Source organism: Macrosteles quadrilineatus, unplaced genomic scaffold (genome assembly GCF_028750875.1).
Source record: "Macrosteles quadrilineatus isolate MER2022 unplaced genomic scaffold, UCM_ALF_1.0 Scaffold_9__3_contigs__length_116548681, whole genome shotgun sequence".
In the NCBI taxonomy this organism is placed as follows: Eukaryota; Metazoa; Arthropoda; class Insecta; order Hemiptera; family Cicadellidae; genus Macrosteles; species Macrosteles quadrilineatus.
Window position 1 is genome coordinate 113,172,957 of NW_026542602.1, and position 18,988 is coordinate 113,191,944.

At 35.0% G+C, this 18,988-nt stretch overlaps 1 protein-coding gene across 1 annotated transcript; it reads left to right on the forward strand.

Annotated features, from left to right (window-relative positions):
* Positions 1-289: 289 nt before the first annotated feature.
* LOC129002721 (putative sodium-coupled neutral amino acid transporter 11) lies at positions 290-16,314 on the forward strand. The gene is made up of 10 exons (XM_054430735.1): positions 290-397; positions 1,524-1,580; positions 2,340-2,418; positions 8,480-8,689; positions 9,319-9,467; positions 10,118-10,221; positions 12,744-12,814; positions 13,992-14,153; positions 14,991-15,232; positions 15,775-16,314. The coding sequence occupies exons 1-10, from the start codon at positions 326-328 to the stop codon at positions 16,009-16,011; spliced, it is 1,383 nt and encodes a 460-aa protein (XP_054286710.1). The 5' UTR covers positions 290-325; the 3' UTR covers positions 16,012-16,314.
* The last annotated feature ends 2,674 nt before the right edge of the window (positions 16,315-18,988 follow it).

Sequence of the window (18,988 nt, forward strand, 5' to 3'; positions counted from 1 at the left end):
TCTGATCTGCGCTTCACTCAGCTGTCTATCTTACTTCGTCACATCGACCCCAACCAATCGAAATCGAAATCGACTCACTCCACTCCACTCGGCGACTCGACTTTGTTTTGTTTGTGTGGGTGGTGATGATTGAAGGTAACCACCTGGTCTGCTTCTGCTTTGACTACTGTCAGCAGTAGTTGTCAACTGTCACTCAGTCAAGTCACTCATAATATTGCAATTAGGTTGAGCTGAACTCACTGTCATACATTTAATTTTTTTAATTATTGTGTACAGTGTACAGTGTATTTTTAAATTAAGTTCCATTGCTATATATTTTGTGAAAATGAATGATAAACAAGAATTAAATGAAAAGAAATATATTTTAGAAGCTCACAAAACAGTGCTACAGCAACAGGTAGCCTATCATTATCTGCTTCTCCTGCTCAAATATTAGGCCTAAGTAGTTAAGTTAACGTTTGGGTACAGTTTCTTAACTGGGCTATGCTAATATCGATTGAAACTATCTATTCGATTAGTAAACTTTCATGCGATTTTTTCACCATCAGCAAGTTTGGTTGGTTAGGTTACCTAGGTTATGATGGTTTAATTTTATAATAGGCCTAGATATATTACAAAATATTTATACAATATTTTCAATTCAATAGTATCAATCAATATTAGCGTAACTTATGAACTTCAAAACAGTATTAATGATGTTTTCACAGCAAGATTTCTCGATACCGGTAAGCTTGACTATACTTAGGCCTAGTAAAAATCAGGTTGCAGTGATGCGGGAACTAGCCAACTGAACTACAGTAATAGCCTGAACCCTTGTGCCTATTGTGTGAGCATGGAGGTTGGTGCACCGCACAGCCTGGGCCTGTGAGTCATACTTCTGGCTCCAGTACCACTTCACAAACTTTTGTTTCAAGAAAAACGTGAAAATAAATTGCATGGCTTATTTTTTTGCATAGGGCCTATTCCAGTTAACCAAACACCACACTGGTTAACTTACAGTAAGTTATATCAATCTTCAAGAAGATTCAGTTATATCAAATTTAACGTGAGTGCCCTATTTAACATAAATACCATACTTAACCGTTAAAAACCATGATTCACGGTTTGCCCGATACGCCATATTGTGTGTTTGCCATATTTTACTTTGGCGTGTAAAAATTGTTAGTAAATGTGGTTTATAAAAAGCACCAGCGGTGAGTTATGAGAAGAGCTGTGTTGGTATTAAGTTCCATAAGTTAAGTTCCCTATTGTGATGACATATGGAAAAGAATAAGTTGTTGCTTAGGTAACTTAGGCCTAAGTTAGATAGCCTTTGTACTAGGTATGTGGAAGATGTAGTTGTTGGTGGTCGGATATGTAAGACAATTGTCATTTTGTTTTGATGTAAGTATTAAGTTTTTTCTAGACTTAGCCTAACTTATATAAATTACATACATATAGGCTATACTTATATGTCTTTTTCCCCATGACTTTGAAGGGTTGTACTAAAGAATGAACTCTAACATCATGACCTATCTTTTCAGCCAAGCATAGACTCCATTGCACAGATACCCGGAAGTGATACGGATCAGTTGTTTGAGGTAAGTGATAGATAAGTTTAGATAGACTTATTTGATCAATAAACATTATACGTAAAATGCAATAGATCATGTCAATAAATAGTAAGCAGGGTATCAGAGAGATACATGCAATCATATGAGCTTTATTTTGGTGTAAGTTCATACTAAAATTTCCCGTAAAATCCCGTCTGGCAATGATTTTGTCTCGGTTTCGGGGATTTTCTCTCTTCAAGCCACATTACAAAGACTCTGGGCTTCGAATCGAGGCAGAACTGCTACGTTTGGGTGAACTACGTTCACTCTCGAGGAAACGCAGCACAATGGCTGACTGGACTGCTCTTTTGTAATTCGTCAGACTGAAATATTTGAATGCCAATTGTGTTCGCTGATTCGGCATTGGCGTGTGCCTGTTTGAAGTATGGCCGCAGTGAACGTGTTTTAAAGTATGACTATTTATTACAGTATCAATGCTTGTAGAGGGAGGGGGAATTTTTACCTAATCCAAATCACGTTTCCTCCACTTTTTGTGGTTCAATATACAAATAAAAATATAATTTGTTTTCTGTGTTTGTATTATTGTGTGTGTTTATGTTTTTCCCTCTCGTGGTTACAATTTATTTTCTTGTGAGATGACAGGATCATTAAATTTGTTGCCACATTTGCCACTTTGTTGGATGTTGTATATTAAAACCATCCCCAGGTGTAAATCAAGCTCAATATTTTCCAAAGGCCAAGACGCTCATAAAATAACAATATATTTTTTAGATATTTTTTTTTCAGAATGAAAAGAGAAAGCAAACTGGCCTTGGGTATGCAAGTTTCAACTACATAAACTCCATCATCGGGAGTGGTGTTATTGGTGAGTACAACACATAGCATTTAAGCTACCGCATAGGTAACGGAGTCATTGATACAACTTTTAGTTACCGGTAAGTTATGTTTTGTGTATTCTCACAGATGTGAAAGTATAAATGTAGGCCTATTTTTTGTCATACTGCAGCAAAAACAGCCGTTTTTTTATACATGTTTTGGGGTGTAGATTAGCATTTTTTACTTCCTATGGAATGAAGCAAAAAATCAAAGAAAAATGAAGACATGGCTTTTTACATCATTTTTCCATATAGAGTAGACTCCCTCTTATTCGGACTCCTCGTGACTAAGGCCAGTCTGGATAACGGTTTTTTTCGGTTAAACCGACGTCCCCAAAAACTTGTTAAAACGGACTGTTTACTGTGATATTTGACTTAAATTTGGGAGAGCATTGTATTTAGACACGTGATCACTGGTCTCAAATCTTTCCTACGAGAACAGTAGTATCAGTACCGCCCACTTCCTGCCGATCTAGTCCGGTTAAACTAATGTGCTGATAAAAATTGTCCGGTTAAAGAGATGTCATTTCCGCCGAGTGTAGTCCGGTTAAACCGATGTCCGGTTAAAAGGTGTCCGGATAAGAGGGAGTCTACTGAAGTAACAGTTATTATGGATTGAATCCATTCTTATAGCCTAATCACCTAATTAGACATGTGGGACTACTGAAGTCAAAATAAGTGAGAAACTTTTCATTTGAAAAATTAACTGTCTTTCTACAAAAAGCTTCGAACTACTTTTTTTACCAAATTACTACCATTCTATCCATTGCAGTAACAGTTATTAACACGTTCGCTACCGAGCGACGCACATTTGCGTCGGTCCGGTCACTCTTACAGACTAAAAGGAATGATCATGACGTTGCTTACAGACCAAGTGATATAGGAATAACATTGCCGACAGACCAAAAGAGAAATATCGTTTAAATGGACTAATTGACTTAATAATAACCTTAAGTGAATTAGTAAGCAATAAATATTGTTTTTATTTTTCGTTATGAGCGAATTTTAAAACGCCGCATATATGCGTCGGTCAGTCTATTTAACGAAATCCAGTTAAAAAGATTACATTTTCGTTTCAATAGACCAGGCGACGCACGTAAGCGTCGTTGTAAATTTGGTTGTTTCAAGCTTTTACATAAACAACTAAAGAAACTCCACTAAACACTAGCCAAAACTGCAAAGGTTATAACGTTTACATCTGTTCTGTGATGTCGCGGAATACACAATGTAAACAACAATGTTGCCAACTGTTGTGTGACGTAACCAATCGTCATATCCACGGACCAAGTGACGCACATTTGCGGCAGATATCCCTCTAGACCGATATGATAAAATCCGGGCTCTAAAATAGACCGTTGCTAAGAAATACGCTGTTTAATAACATTAGAATACCGACGCAAATGTGCGTCGTTAGTCCATTTCAATGTGACCAGCTGACGCAAATATGCGTCGGTGGTCTATTGTGAGAAACGAGTCGACGCACAATTGTGTCGCTGGTCTATGCGAACGTAAATTCCATATAATTGTGGTAGCGAACGTGTTAAGGATTAAATCCAAGCTTACATAGCTAGATGCTACAAAGATAAATAGATAGAAAAGTTTGTTTTGATAGGAGTAAATATTTAAACACGACATCTGATCGGTTGTCATGATATTAAGTTTTTTTTTTTATCAACATCTTATGGGAATTGGGTGAGTACGCATGTTTGCTTTAATTTCAACCTGTATTATTTTTTTTACAAAAACTATCACTATTTTACTTAAGGTTGGCTAGTGGTAACAGCAAGCACTAAACAAAGTTTAGAGTATCCAGCAAAGCAAGGGGTGAGCCGGTACAGTACAAAGGTGAACTGTAGGCCTACTGATAAAATGTTTGCGGCAGTGACCAGGATCCCTTGACATTGCTGCCTTGGGCCCAAAGTCTGGGTCGTACGCTACCAACTGAGCCACCGACTCACCAACGGAAATTCGTAAAATAATAGTGCTGCAATCTGTTGGTAATCCTTGTAACTTTTTAATGCTATTGACCATCATAGAACCCATGGTTTATTTGAAATAGCTCTCAAAAATATTCTTTTTAAATGGTCTTTCAAAATCCCTTACATGAGTACCTTTAAGATGGTCCCAGGGCTAAGCCCTGAAAGTTATCACGAACCTATTACATGAAATTTTACATACTTATATACCGAGTTTTGAGGCCATCAGTCAAACTGTCTCTTAGTTTATCACTGCCAAACATACAAATATACAAACCAACATCCTCTTTTATACTTACAGATGAGATAAGGATTAAGTTCTTAATGTTATCTTGGTATCCTTTTTTGAATTGTGGCTTCTAAGTTGTACTCCTGTGAATTCAAGGGATAAACCTTTTGTAAGTATTTATAATTAAATTAAATTGCAATTTTAAAATCACAAGTCTTCAGAAGAGCTAGTTTTTTTATTTTGTTTGATTTGAGTTTCATAGAGAAGAATAATGTTGCTTTCTTGATTTTTTTAAACAATGCCTAATTATAATGTCATTAACCCATTAAAGTTAAAATATCAGGTTATCTAATGCCAAAGAAATCTACTATGATTTGATAAAAATTAACTGGACTATTTATTATCTTTAGGAAACAAGAAATAAATAATGGAAATTTATTAGGATTCAAAGTCATCTTCTTATCAATGTAATTATTTTGTAGATATTTTCTTTTGTACCAGAACCATATTAGTTTATTATCTCTTTCAAATTTTCCATTCAACTAAGAATTATACATCGGAGCAACTAATGTAGTAGAATATTCTACAAGAAAACTGGTCAGATAACACAGAAAATAATTAAAACAAACACCAGCCTCTAAACATTTGAAAAAAAATTTAATAAATTCTTCTGTTGTCAATTCTATTCAAGGCATCAAGTTAATCCTCCTTTGACACCCCTAACTTCTTTTTTTAAGCTAAAAATTAGCACAACAAATATACGAATAACAAACAGATTCATTCCTCCGCTGCAGCAAACCTACATACTAAGCGAATTTCTATTTGTTGGATTTTCACTTCCCTCCGAGTGTCACGTGTTTTGGCCTTAATGTCAGCCTATTTTTTGCTCATTTGCAAGGTTTTATTAAAACTGATCTGAGAAGCTTAAAAACAATGTGAATTATACTGTTCTATATACCATTTTGTTTGGAAAATCTTGGGCTTCAATATTATATATAAAACATAAGGAAGATTTAAAAAAAAAAAATTTTTTAGGTAAAAAAATGTATAATTTCGAAAATTTTCAAAAAAAAATAAGTTTGCGCTCAATGAAATTGTATAAATTATAGGCCTATAAATATTTGAAAATAGCCACTTTGTTCTAAATTTTATGAGGATTACAAATCTATAATAATATAAGGAAGTAGATTTGCAAATAAAAAAGTTATGGGCAAAAAACAGATTTCAGTACATAGCGTTTAGCTAAGAATGCATAGCCCAACCATAGCTAGGAATCTGGCTGATAATTTACATCAATATCACTACCTACTTCTTCAGGATCATCAACCAGCACTTCAAAACCACTTAAATCTTCTTATAATGCACCACGTATATCACTACTTTTGATTTTTAACACTAAAACAATGATAAACGTAATAAAACACATCAGTCATCGGTCCGAGGGTAACCTAGCTGTTTACAAATACACGCACGTCAGCTCAGTCAGCTGTCTGCTACAATATTTTCGGAACTAAAATGAATAGTGCTTAGAGACAGACCTCTGCAGAAAGCTTAGAATATTACGGACAGAACGATACCTAACTCAATCCAGTACAGTCCGATTCAGTTAGTCATAGAGCCTTCGCCGTAAACAGTGTTCGCGAGTCGCTGCAGCGACGCACGACACTATACAAAGTGCGTTACGCGTCGCTGCAGCGACGCATGACACTCGGAGGGTTAAATCTTTTTAGCTAACATTAGGTTTGACGAGTACCTAGGTTTTCTGCTACAGGGAGGGTGATAAAGTGTGTTTTTAGCAAAGGTATTAATAGCTTTGTATAAAATCAATGTATTTGCCAAGTTTGTTTAAAATATATCTAGGATTGTACAAATTTTAATCACCACGCTATTAAACCAAATAGGTAGATTAGGTTATAGACCCTAAACATAAGCAATCTTAATAATTAAAAAATAATGGTGTGTTTATAGTTAATTTTCAGGCTTTCAATGTTATTAAGTTACTAATACTTCAATACTGATTGCCATGTTATGTTTGCCACATCAATTGCGTTTTTTACGTTTAATGTCAAAAGTAAAACTCATAATAATTTATAGGCCTACTGTAATTGACTTATAATTCCAATTCGTCTAATCATTAAACATATATTTATGCTATGTTCGCCTATTGAGTTTAATGATAATTAAATTGTCCATTTAAAATAGATCACAACTTATACCATTTCATATATATTTATCGTCTTAAAAATAAACAGTTTATGTGCTTTTTATTTATTTTCCGTAAGTAAAAACTCCTCAATTTCACAAAAAAATAAATAGTAACATAGGTTTTGCAATCCCGTTAATCCCGGGATTAAAAGACGGAAATCCCGTGATTTCTAGGAAGAGTAAAGACCAGCTGTTGTAAACATATGTAAACTTGATTGTAAGCAATCAAATCAAAATTATTTATCGTTTGATTTACTTAAGTTTGTAGCTTAGTGTTGCATTCTTGTCAATAGTTTGTCATATCGATAGCATGATAAACAATAACACAGTCGGAATAGACAAAAGTATCACCTCAGCTGCTTATTTGCATTAGCAATATGGAAAGCAAGTTTGAAGTTGTTTTGAGAGGTTATCTGTAGCCTACATGAAAAGAATTTTTGTTTTCTATCTTAGTTTGTTGCAATATGATGAAGAATATAGTTCATCACATGGTCAAAAAGTGTCTTCTCATCAAATGTACCCTTATTCTGCAATGAAAGTTTAAATTTGTGAGAAAAATTAAGTTTTTCTATGCTACACTGGACCGTAGTTAGTGTAAAATATTATTCAAATCAAATCAAATCAAATTATCTTTATTCACTTTATACATTTTATATACATGAATAGTGTCAAAGCATACAACATTAGTTATAAAACTTAATCTAAATGGCTTAACCATAAATTTGACAATTATTTTAGAATGGACAGTTAATTCATTTTTGATTTATAAACTCATCTATACTATAGGGAGCCAGATTATTTAAAATGTCTCCAGTTAATAACCTTAAAAATGATGTATAAAAAACCTACTTTTTCTTTGATTTGTCATTCTTAAATTTTAGAGCTTTTCTTGAAAACACACAGAACAGCTAAACTTGTGTTTTCTGTAAACAACATGTACCTGCTTAAAAAAAATTACAAATAAAATAAGGCAGAACCAATAGCAACATATGCAAGCAGTCATGAGTGGGAACCGAGAGTAAGAAGGAGCTTGAGCCCCTGGGTCCGTCCCGGTACTGCCGATAGCTCTGATCAATGGTCAGGAGAAGCACTGCAGATAGAGTACTGTATTTTGTTTAGCCTGGAACTGTTATACACATTACTTCCGGCTAGTCCTAAAGGGGGTCGGGGGGGCAGCATTATCACATAGATAAAATCCATTGGTGATTAGCGGGATTTTAACCTGGGACCTCTGGCACCGAAACCCTGTGCTCTACCAGTAGACCAGCTCGCTCCCCGAGTACTGTAGTTCAAATCCCTTCTGGGACATGTCTATTTTGCAACTTGTGAGGAGTTTACCTATTTGCAGCAAAACTTTATAAGCGAGGCCATCTAAATACACAGTGGACCAACTCCATTATTCACAGACCACACGTCGACTGGGTGTAGTTTTACAAAATAGTTCTTTGTGTTCATTCTTTGTGATTTGTACCCCAAATCAGGGATTTGCTACTTTTTTACCATCTTAACTGAAATTAGGAAAAATAATTATCCAAAGAGGCACAATCAAATCAGTGAGCAATCTGTGGTGCTCAGAGGGTTAACAAAGTTGGCTGCAAGTTTTGGTATGGTGTGATATACATCCACATGCTTTGTTTGCAGGTATACCGTTTGCGTTCCAACAGGCAGGGTTTGGTCTGGGTCTGGTATTGTTGGCTGTTGTAGCCCTCGTCACAGACTACTCCCTGCGACTCATGGTCCGATCTGCTCACATCTGCGGAAGTTTCTCCTACTCTGGTATCATGGCTGCAGCGTTTGGATCTACTGGGTTCTTTCTACTGTCTGCACTTCAGTTTGTTTACCCATTCATCGGTAAATACAGTTCTCTCATATAATTCAGATTATTGTCAGAACAATAATTATTTAAGACCATTTTAGTAAAAATACCTTAACCGAAATCAATAAATTTATTTACAAAAGAAAAAAAGAAAAAAAAGAAAAAAGTTGTTATAAAAATATATATATAAATAGAAGAATTTAGGGCTTTAAAAGAATGTAGAAATAGTGAATTGATAGCACTTTATATTGTTATATTACGTGCGAGTATATCATTGTTCCATTAAAAGTTGTACCATTTCCATGATTAAATAAATGAACTTGAAAATTGTAGAACAGTTCATAATCAAGAGATTATGTGCACAACTATTATAATGTTGATTTTAAAGATGATTTTAAAGATTTTAATTTTAATTTTAAAGATGATGAAGCAGTTTGAGTTAAAATCATGAGGTACTGTAATGGATGGATGGAATTAGTACAATACATAAGAATGCAAAGAGATAGTTATGAAAAAGGTGCACATGTTCTAAAGAGAGAGAGGCTAGTTAGTGAGGCCGAACATTGTAGGTACTAATGGCCACAAAGAAAAGAGTAAACTTTATTAAGAAGCATTGTAGGAGTAGGACTACTATGTCTTATGTTTCCCATATGTTATGTCCTAGCTATGGTCAGTTACAATGTGGTGGTAGGAGATACAGTCACCAAAGTTCTCGTGAGGATGTTTGGACTCTCGTCTACTGCTCTGTTAGCCCGCAGAGATTTTGTAGTGTTACTTTGCACTCTCTCAGTAACGGTTCCTCTTTGTCTTCAGGTAAGCTTTGTTTGTATACCTGGAATGCTTTGGATATGTGCTTTGTCTGGAAATCAGTAGGTTGCCAGTTCCATTGTGAGTAAAGTCATTGAATTTTGGATTGTTTGAAAGTAGACCCCTCGGTCCTTAATTGTTTACAAACACACATTTGAATAATATGATACTGTAAAAAAGGAACTATTAAAAGTATGAATAAGCTCCAAAAATCAAAAGTCAGTACAAGTTAGGACCAAAAAATGTTAAGCTCAGCTCAAATTAACCCAAACTTGTGTATAAACACTAAACAATATACCAGGGCCACACTAGAAAAACAGGCCGTAATGCTCGTCCAGCATGACGTCACAATAGAAGACGGCAATGACGTAATTTTGCCGTTTGTGATCAGCTGCTTGTTTTAATCTTTCATTGGAAAATAAATAAATATACGTCATAGCCGCTTCTATCGTGACGTCATGCTGGGCGAGCATTACGGCCTGTTTTTTTAGTGTGGCCTTGAATATACCCTACAAATTTGTTTTACTACAATAAATTATTTCAGTGGTTATTAGTGTAAAATTTACCAACTTCCTTCCTTTCATACAGCTGATTCATGTGATAATCTTTCATTAAAACTATGGCGTTAACTATCAACTCTTATTTTTGTTTGACAGAAAGACATGGCTCGATTAGCAAGAGCTTCCATGGTGTCCATATTCTTCGTATTCTTCATTCTTTTCACCATCACATTGAGGTTCTTCACTTTGTTCGGAGTCGTGTAAGTAATATTCAATCATTATTGTTCCTGATTGTGTGGTTTTTCATACACATACAGACCCTCTATAATCCAGCATTGCATCACTCCAGTAATCCGGTGTCTTTTGACGGGTGTGGATTTCGGCAATCACGGCGAAATTCTGATTACCTCCCACGGCTGTGTAGACATTATCATCGTCTCCCACAGTCACGGAAACATCATTGTCGGCTTGCGCGATCGCGGCAAAATCATGACCATTTCCCAAGGTCCCGTTGTCATTATCCTTGTCTTCCGTCATTGCGGCAAAATTCTTATCCATGTCCTGCGGGCATGTAGACATTATCATCGTCTCCCGCGGTCACAGAAACGTCATCGTCGTCATTGACGATCACGGAAAAATCATGAACATCTCTCTATTCTATTATACCTTTGGGCTTTATCCCTTCTGACACAACACACCTTTGAATCCTCATTTTGATTCCGGTATGAATTGTTGATAGCAATGTACATTTTTCCTATCCTTCCACTTCACAGCTATGTTGGCATCCCTGCTTCGCTGAATCACTCGTCCCATTTCCAATTTGGCAGAATCAAATTCCTCCTGTCTTTCCAGATTGACTGTGGCTACAACATGTGTGTTTCTTTCTAACAACCGCTTAAACAGTCCGGAAGAATTGTACCAGTTATTGATATACCAAATATGGCCTAAATCAAAAGTATTTAATTGCATAACTACTGCTTCGCTATCAGGAATGTTAGAAGCTTTACCATCTCATGTGTATATCTTAAAATCACCACAATATCCAAAAGTTCGTATATTTTTATTCCTAAACAACCCCTTTTAAGGGATAGAACTGAACATATAATAACCAACCGTACCCTTAGCTTGACAAGACTTTCATTGATCGCGTGATTTTGATTCATAGTGTAGGTGTGCATAAACTTGACTGGGACAGTGGCGTCGTCCTGTAATCCAGCTACTAGGAGATCACGAATTGTGGATATTTATAGGCATGCACTGTGGATGTGATACTTCCAGGTGTGGATTAACGTCCGAACTAGTGAGTATTAGGACTAAAGGCAGTACTACCGGTACTCTGATAATTAATTAGACCAATTCGTTAATACCAAGGCAAAAATGTGGTTCGGATTCCACTATAAACTGTAGGTCCCTTAGTTGCCATTAGCTGTTTGGGCTATTAAAGCTGTGTCTAAGGAATATGTTGGCTTTAGTCACTAACAAGACTAAACGATCGCGCCACTCATCCTACACTCATGTCCATTGATACTTTGCTTAAAATACCTACTTTTTATGGTCGCCATTTCAATGAAAAGTATTTAAAGTAACGCATGTAGGATATGATGGGTCAGAGCTTCTTACTTAAGCTTGTCTCCTCACTCAACAAGTGAAGAGTGAACAGTGAGATGAAGTGAGATGAATTCTTTTTCGGTGTAGAAGGGTCTCTCTAAGAACCAGCCTGTGATTTTTTTTTCATGAAAATTGATGAATTATTCTGTTGTTTTAATTGTTCTGGAAGGAGATTGAAGTATTTAGCTCCTTTGTAGGATGGTTTTCTTTCAGTATGTGATAGTTTGTGGATTGGAAGGGTGAAATCTAATGCATGTCTGGCGTTATGATGGTGTATCATCATCTCCTTTGGTCATGGCAAAATCTAACCGTGCGATTGCGGAAACACAGTCCAAATCTTATCCAACATCATTGCCGTAGTAGAAAAATATTGCATAACATTCAACAATCCAAAACCAGTACCTAGGCTATTTTCTACTCCATTGGTTATGGCAAAATCTAACCGTGCGATTGCGGAAACACAATCGAGATCTTATACAACATTATTGCCACAGTAGCAAAATATTGCATAACATTCAACAATCCAAAACCAGTAGGCTATTTTCTACTCCTTTGGTCATGGCAAAATCTAACCGTGCGATTGCGGAAACACAGTCCACATCTTATCCAACATCATTGCCGTAGTAGAAAAATATTGCATAACATTCAACAAACCAAAACCAACATTTTCTACTAATTCCAATTTTGTTTTTTTTATTATAAAAACCCGATAAACCAACAACTGACAAACCCTTTTAAAGAGGTAGCCTAATTATGTATCAAGGAGAGTGATGTTTGTTGATTGTTTGTGATGTTGTATGTGGGTGTGAGCTCTTGAACAATTTATGCTCCTGGGTGCTCCAAACCTGGCTACGCCACTGAACAAAACATACTAGCTTAAGCATCTCCATTAACTCATCCTTCACTCATATTTGAGTTAAAATACGTCCAGTTACCTCATTATCTTAATATAGTAATACTTATATGCCTATATGGATCTAGCTAGCTTTGCAGATCAAGAGCTGAGACAATCAGAAGATTAAGGAAGTTGATTTCCTCTGTGAAACAATGAATGTCTCTGTCCGCTTCCGCTATATGCGTCCCTAATGACAAAATGTCTGTCATCTGTCCATAAAGATTTTTCTATTCCTAGCTTTGTTTGACTTTATTCCTGCAATTCCCTTTCTCCTTGCAGGCCACCCACTGAGGATGCATTTGAATTTTCAAACTCTGGAGTAATCCCTGCAATTGGCATCATGGCTTTTGGTAAGACCCTATATTTATTATGAATTGTGAAATGGTTCTGTCCTGTGTTTCTAAAATATGGTCTATTTGTCAGTACAGTAGAGAGTCGAAAATCCGAACGTCAAAAATCCAAAAACGTCAAATATCCGAACCGCCCCTGAGAGATTTAAAATATTGAATAAGGACAGAGACAACAGATGTTTTGTTTTACAATTTCGTGGGCCAAACGGTTGGCGCTCGGCAGGGAAATGAGTGAACGGGCCGAGCCAGTCTGTGTTTTGTTGAATGTGCATATTTTTTCAAGAAACAAATTACGGTAATGTAACAAAAATACCTAAGTACAAAAATCATTGTTTTTGTTTCATTCACTGTATCCTAGAACTATACTTTCAATACTGTAGGCCTATTTATATGTCTATATTAGGCATTTCTTGGCTATGTTTGAAAATCCGAACAAATAGGTAATCTGAACTACCTACGGTCCCAATTGGTTCGGATTTTTGACTCTCTACTGTATATCAGTATATCTCTTGTAGTACTTTAAACTGAAGTAGGCCTACTCACTATCAAGTATCAAATTTGCTATAACACAAGAGAAAATTATATCAGTAAACTCAAATATAATCGGATATGAAACTTGTCTCAAAATAGGATTAAAATGTTACAATGCAGTTCTTAGTAAGTAAACTGCTTTACTTACAGTATCCACTTAAATTTGGTAGGTGGTTATAGTCCTTGTTTGGTAGTAAAAAAATCACCGGTTTGATCGGGACAAAAGTCAGTAGTTTGAATGAAACTGAACCAGCTGCCCTTGTTCATTGGATTTTTACTTTTTAATAAACAGTCCTGTGTTATAAACAGCTTAACTTAGTTAAGTAAGAAAACTTCACAAGGCATCTAACCAATGCCACCTCCAACACAAGGCCTCGGCAAACAATGTGGCAACATTTCACTCGCTAATATAGTAATAAGTGTAATTACATACAATCAAATTTAGCATTGCACAGATGCTCCGTATAAAGTTAGTGATGCAGTTCTTTGGATTGGCTGAGACAGCAGAGTTGCCACTTGTGTCTCGCCATGCCCTTGTATTTGAGGAGGCTAGATCCCACTGATCCCACACTAATCGTTCATTTATACTTGGTTGTGTCCCCATCATACTTCGTAGTGAGTGATATGTTCAATTGGCTTTCTGCAGCGTTCATGTGTCATCACAACGTGTTCCTACTGTACGCCTCCATAGAGGAAGCTACCCAGGAGAAGTGGGACAAGGTCACTCATTACTCTGTGTTTGCTTCATTCCTTGTCACCGTTGTGTTTGGACTTGTTGGTTACACCACATTCACTGGATATGTGCAAGGTTAGTCTTCATTTCAGTTAGAAAACAATAAAATGACAATGCTTATAGATGTTGTTTGTATCCATGAAGGTATTATAACCTCTGAATCACCTGTTATTTGTTATTAATTAAAGTAGAGTTAGCAAATTGACCAACATACTGTTGGATTTTGTTGGTTATGGGTTTTAATCACTTCCATTATTCTAAATGCCACAAAAGTTTCTTAACAATAAGATTATTCAGTTGTAATATTTAAAAATTATGTAGGTATTGAAAAGTGTCTCTTTTTGTGTAGTTAGCTATATTGTATTAACGGACTGTGCTATAATTTTAGCTGTTTAATGACATTAAACAACAATTTATTATACTAAATTGCATATAATACTACTCGTTGCTATGTATTCAAAAGACAACAAACATATATATTTCATTGACCTGGTTGAACAAATAATACTTCCTGTTGAAAACTTTAATTATTTAACATGTTATTTTTTTATTACGTGTAGTTTGATTACAACAATAATCAAGTCAAGTCCCTTCCGAAACTAAAAATTCAATCCTGCCCATCCCTACAAATCAGCAATGAAAAACAGGCTCTACAGCAATAATTGAGAGAGAGATAAAAAAGAATACCATTACAAAATAAGCCCTCCTTGTGTGTCTACTGCATTATGGCAAGTGAACATTGGTTGGATACAAATCTCCTTTGTTACCTGTAAACAGCAGTCATTCTTCATTCTTTTCAATGAACAGTACCACCAGTCAATCTAAAAGAATCAATTTATTTTGCTCCCCTTTGTTTTAACTAAACATTCAGATTCAGGTAATCTTCAATTCCTAATGTGAACTCTCGTATAGGTGACCTGTTGGAGAACTTCTGCTGGGACGATGACCTTATGAACCTCTCACGTGTGGTGTTCAGTGCCACCATACTGTTGACATTCCCTATAGAGTGTCTGGTGACCCGGGCAGTTGTGGAGGCTGTGTGGGGACATTTAGAAACTGCTCGGGCACATCGTGGCGTCACTCTCGCTATTGTCATGGCCGCCTACTTGGTATCTGTCAGCACTGACTGCTTGGGTATTGTGCTCGAGTTAAATGTGAGTTAATTTCTCATCTTTATTGTTCTATTTTGACCTGTGTAATGTGCAACGTGTTTTGATTGATATTCAGTGGTTTTATTTTTTTGTTTACATTTTTTATGTAGGCTATTTGTTTTTTATAGCACCATTTACATTTTTTTATAATTTGTATAGGGAACAGTACAAATCTATCTTTGCCTTGTTTCTTTAACATTGACCGTGTGTTAGAAAGCATAATTAATTAATAGGCCAACAACAAATTGCATCGGGGTCTAGAATTGATCCCACTTGGAGTTGGAAATCAGCATCCTTCTGATTAGAAGGCAAGCACTAATAACTTTGTCTAATATTTTTAATTTCTTGTCTTACAGAAGCTTTAATATTTGTGTACCAACTCTTAAGTTTTATTTCTTCAATTTAGTCTGTCTCATGTTATATGTTTTTTTTCTATCAAAGCCCTACCTATGAGTATACAGGGTAAAAAATTGAATTTTCCCATTGTCAATTTTATAGTATTGCAATTTGTGTATGAATGTTTATAAATAATCAATATGCTGTAGGGTGTGCTAGCGGCAGTTCCTTTGGCCTTTGTGCTACCAGCCGCTACTTATCTCAAGCTGTGTCCTGGCTCTGTGTTATCCAAGGACCAGTTGCCAGCCCTGGGAGTGGTCGTGTTTGGTCTGTGTGTAGCCTTGACTGGTCTCTATCTCATCATCACACAGTTCGGATCTGTAGGCAGCTGTACACACGGTAATCTCATGTGGTATTGTCAAACTAACAGTACAAGTCACTCGTAAATTATCTGTTTTTATATGTGCCAACAACCAAAAGATGCTACAATATGCATTTTGTTTGATTATACCATAGATTAAACATACTCATATAGTAGATTTGTCATCCTTATGGATCAGCTGAAGACGACTTTTATGTTAGTTCCATCCGGTGCCGTTAGGCCTTCGAAAATCATCAATTTTCTTACACTAAAAACTAGTGGTGATCAGCTGACTTTTCCTGACATAAACATTACTTTTGCTACCCAAACAATACTTTGCCTGGCATCAACTATGTTACAAGTGAAGAAAAAAGAATAGGTTACAAAATATCAGATAATTTTATTAAGTTTGATAAGGTTGTTTTTTTTTCATTGTGATCAAAAGTATCGTTCAATACTCGTCATGAAAGTCCCATTTCGGGGCTCGATAGTGTTTCCTATGCTCGTCTTCGACTTGCATGTAAAACACTATCTTGCCCCGAAATGGGTCACTTTCGTGACTAAATATACTATTCCCTACAGTTATTATAAAGCATAGAAATAAATTGGTTTTGCAAACACTAAACAAGACGTTTTAGGTTAGGTTAAAGTGTGGCCAACCTATTTCCAAGCGTACACGGATTACTTGCTTAATAAGAGCACACTGTTTTTTGTTGTTTGGTTGGAATACTTGTGCGAGAAAGTAAAAACTGTGCGACAAAGTAAAAAGCGTGCGGCAAAGTAAGTAAATGAAGCAATGAAGCTTTCTGTACTATAGTCAGTGCAAGGAAGCCCACTTTGTCGGGTTACTGTAGGAAAATTTATATTTTTTTCTCTTGTTTCTATTAACTACTATCTAAGGGAGTATCTTTTATCTATGCTACTATGGTAGTTGAAGTGACATTAAAGTACACATTGCTAGGCTCTATGTTATACAATACCTAGTAATAAGTTTCTTCGTATAAAATTTGATAATTTTTGTTTATTGACTGAACAAGAGGAAAATGTTCCAACATTTGTTTGAATTGCAGTGAACTAAGTACAATCTCGTCATTTTTTTGCAATTATAGCATGAATTTTCTGGGTTTGAGGTTTGGATCACACCAATTACCAATTACTATTTTCTATGTTGATTGATTGATTAAGCCACTCACATTACGCTCTACAGTGTACAATTATTACTGTTACTAGGATAGTTGATGAGACATCTTCACTGTAGTTTTAAATGAGTTGTCCTTTCAGTTTGGCATGGTCAAAATGTTGGAATATCTGACAGAAATCAGTAATTTACATTGTAGTGGCTCAATTTAAATACTAATTTTCATTCTAAAACTAAACTATAGTTGAAACTTTAACATGGGAATAGCATGTCAAATCTTGTCATTATCTTGGTTGTTGGCACAAAGACTGTTAAGTTTGTTTTATTTGTTTACATAATAATTTGTTTTGTACCTGTTATTACCTAGTGTTCTTATAACCGATTCGATGGTTTAAAATATGTAATTTAGTAACTCCTAATCTGATCACATTACCTCAAAGTTTTTGTTCTAGTCACCGAGCTGTTGAAAAAAGACTTAAGGGAAACTTGACAATCCCAAACTATTTGCATTTGTTAATAAGAGTTTATATTTACTTTCTATTAGATATTTAAGTATAATTAAACCTTCATACTTTCCAAAAGGTTTTACAGTACACAGTAAGACTGAGGTGCTACATCCTACAACCACTATAAACATCCCCCTGTAGTTACACTCAATAAATTGTCTTTAAAATAACAAAACTTTGAATGCTGCATTAATTTTCACAGAGAAAACTATAGGTTTTCAATGGGAATCTGTCAAAAATCTTTTAACGCTTAACTGTAAGATTTGTAAACTCTATCACAAGTTAATATTTTACGTTTTTGTTTGAGTATGAATCGCTAACGTTTTTGTTAGGAAACAGTCGAAACCCTGGTCTTGATACTGTCTTACGTTTTTCGTTAGATTATGGTGTCTGAATCATATATTTTTTTTTTACTCTTATTGCTGTTAAGTTTTTTGCATGTTTATTATACACGTTTTATAAGTAAAGATGTTTGATTAATTTAAAAACTAGTTTAGAAATATATATAGGCTATGTTATATATTTTGAGACATATATATTTGTTAAATATATCATAGGGAATGTGTGATAGTAGAAAAATTGTGGTTTATCTCATTGTTAATGCTATTTTGTGGAAGATTGTTTAGTTTATTTTTTGTTTGTTGAATAAGGACATTCCAAATAGAAACACCGAGTGTAATTATAAAATTTGTCCAACTATTTAATTTGCTCTCTGATTTTATGGTAATAAGTCTTTGATTTTTTTATAGTAGACCTAATTAAAAACTGTTATAAAATATAACGAAAAAATATTTAGCATGCTTAAGGGTTAATTAGATTGGAGGATGTATTTGTTTATATATATGTTTTGTTACAAAATACGGTGAAATGAACACCAAAGTATGTAAAAATATGAGAAAAGCTTTATAGTTGTTAAAATCTTTAGCTTTGTTACCATGTTAATACAGGCAATATAGCATTTAAATATGTAATATACAATTTTTATTTTATTAAGTTTTTTTCAAGATCTTTTATTATTTTTAATGAGAAAGACGTGGTTGAAATAGTTTGCCCCCAAAGACAGTGCACTATAAAGTCACACCTTTTAGATTATTGTGTTTATTGTGTTATTGTGTATTGTGTTATTGTGTTTTTGTTTATTGTGATAATTTTTAGATATTAAATTAAGTTTGTTATTAATTAGCATAGATGGTTTTGCTTGTAAAGATGTCATTGAAGGGTGGCATTAATAATATGTTAAGTTTCCTTACAAATTATCAATATAACAAATATTTTGCCTTTATTGAGGGTGTTTGTCAAACCCAGAATAAAATTTTGAAAATCTATAGGCTGAACCTTTGTGGTCCAAGGAAACAGCATACAGAATTTTTGCCTTAAAATTATCCAGTAAGTAGTACAACAACACTTAACAATAACAT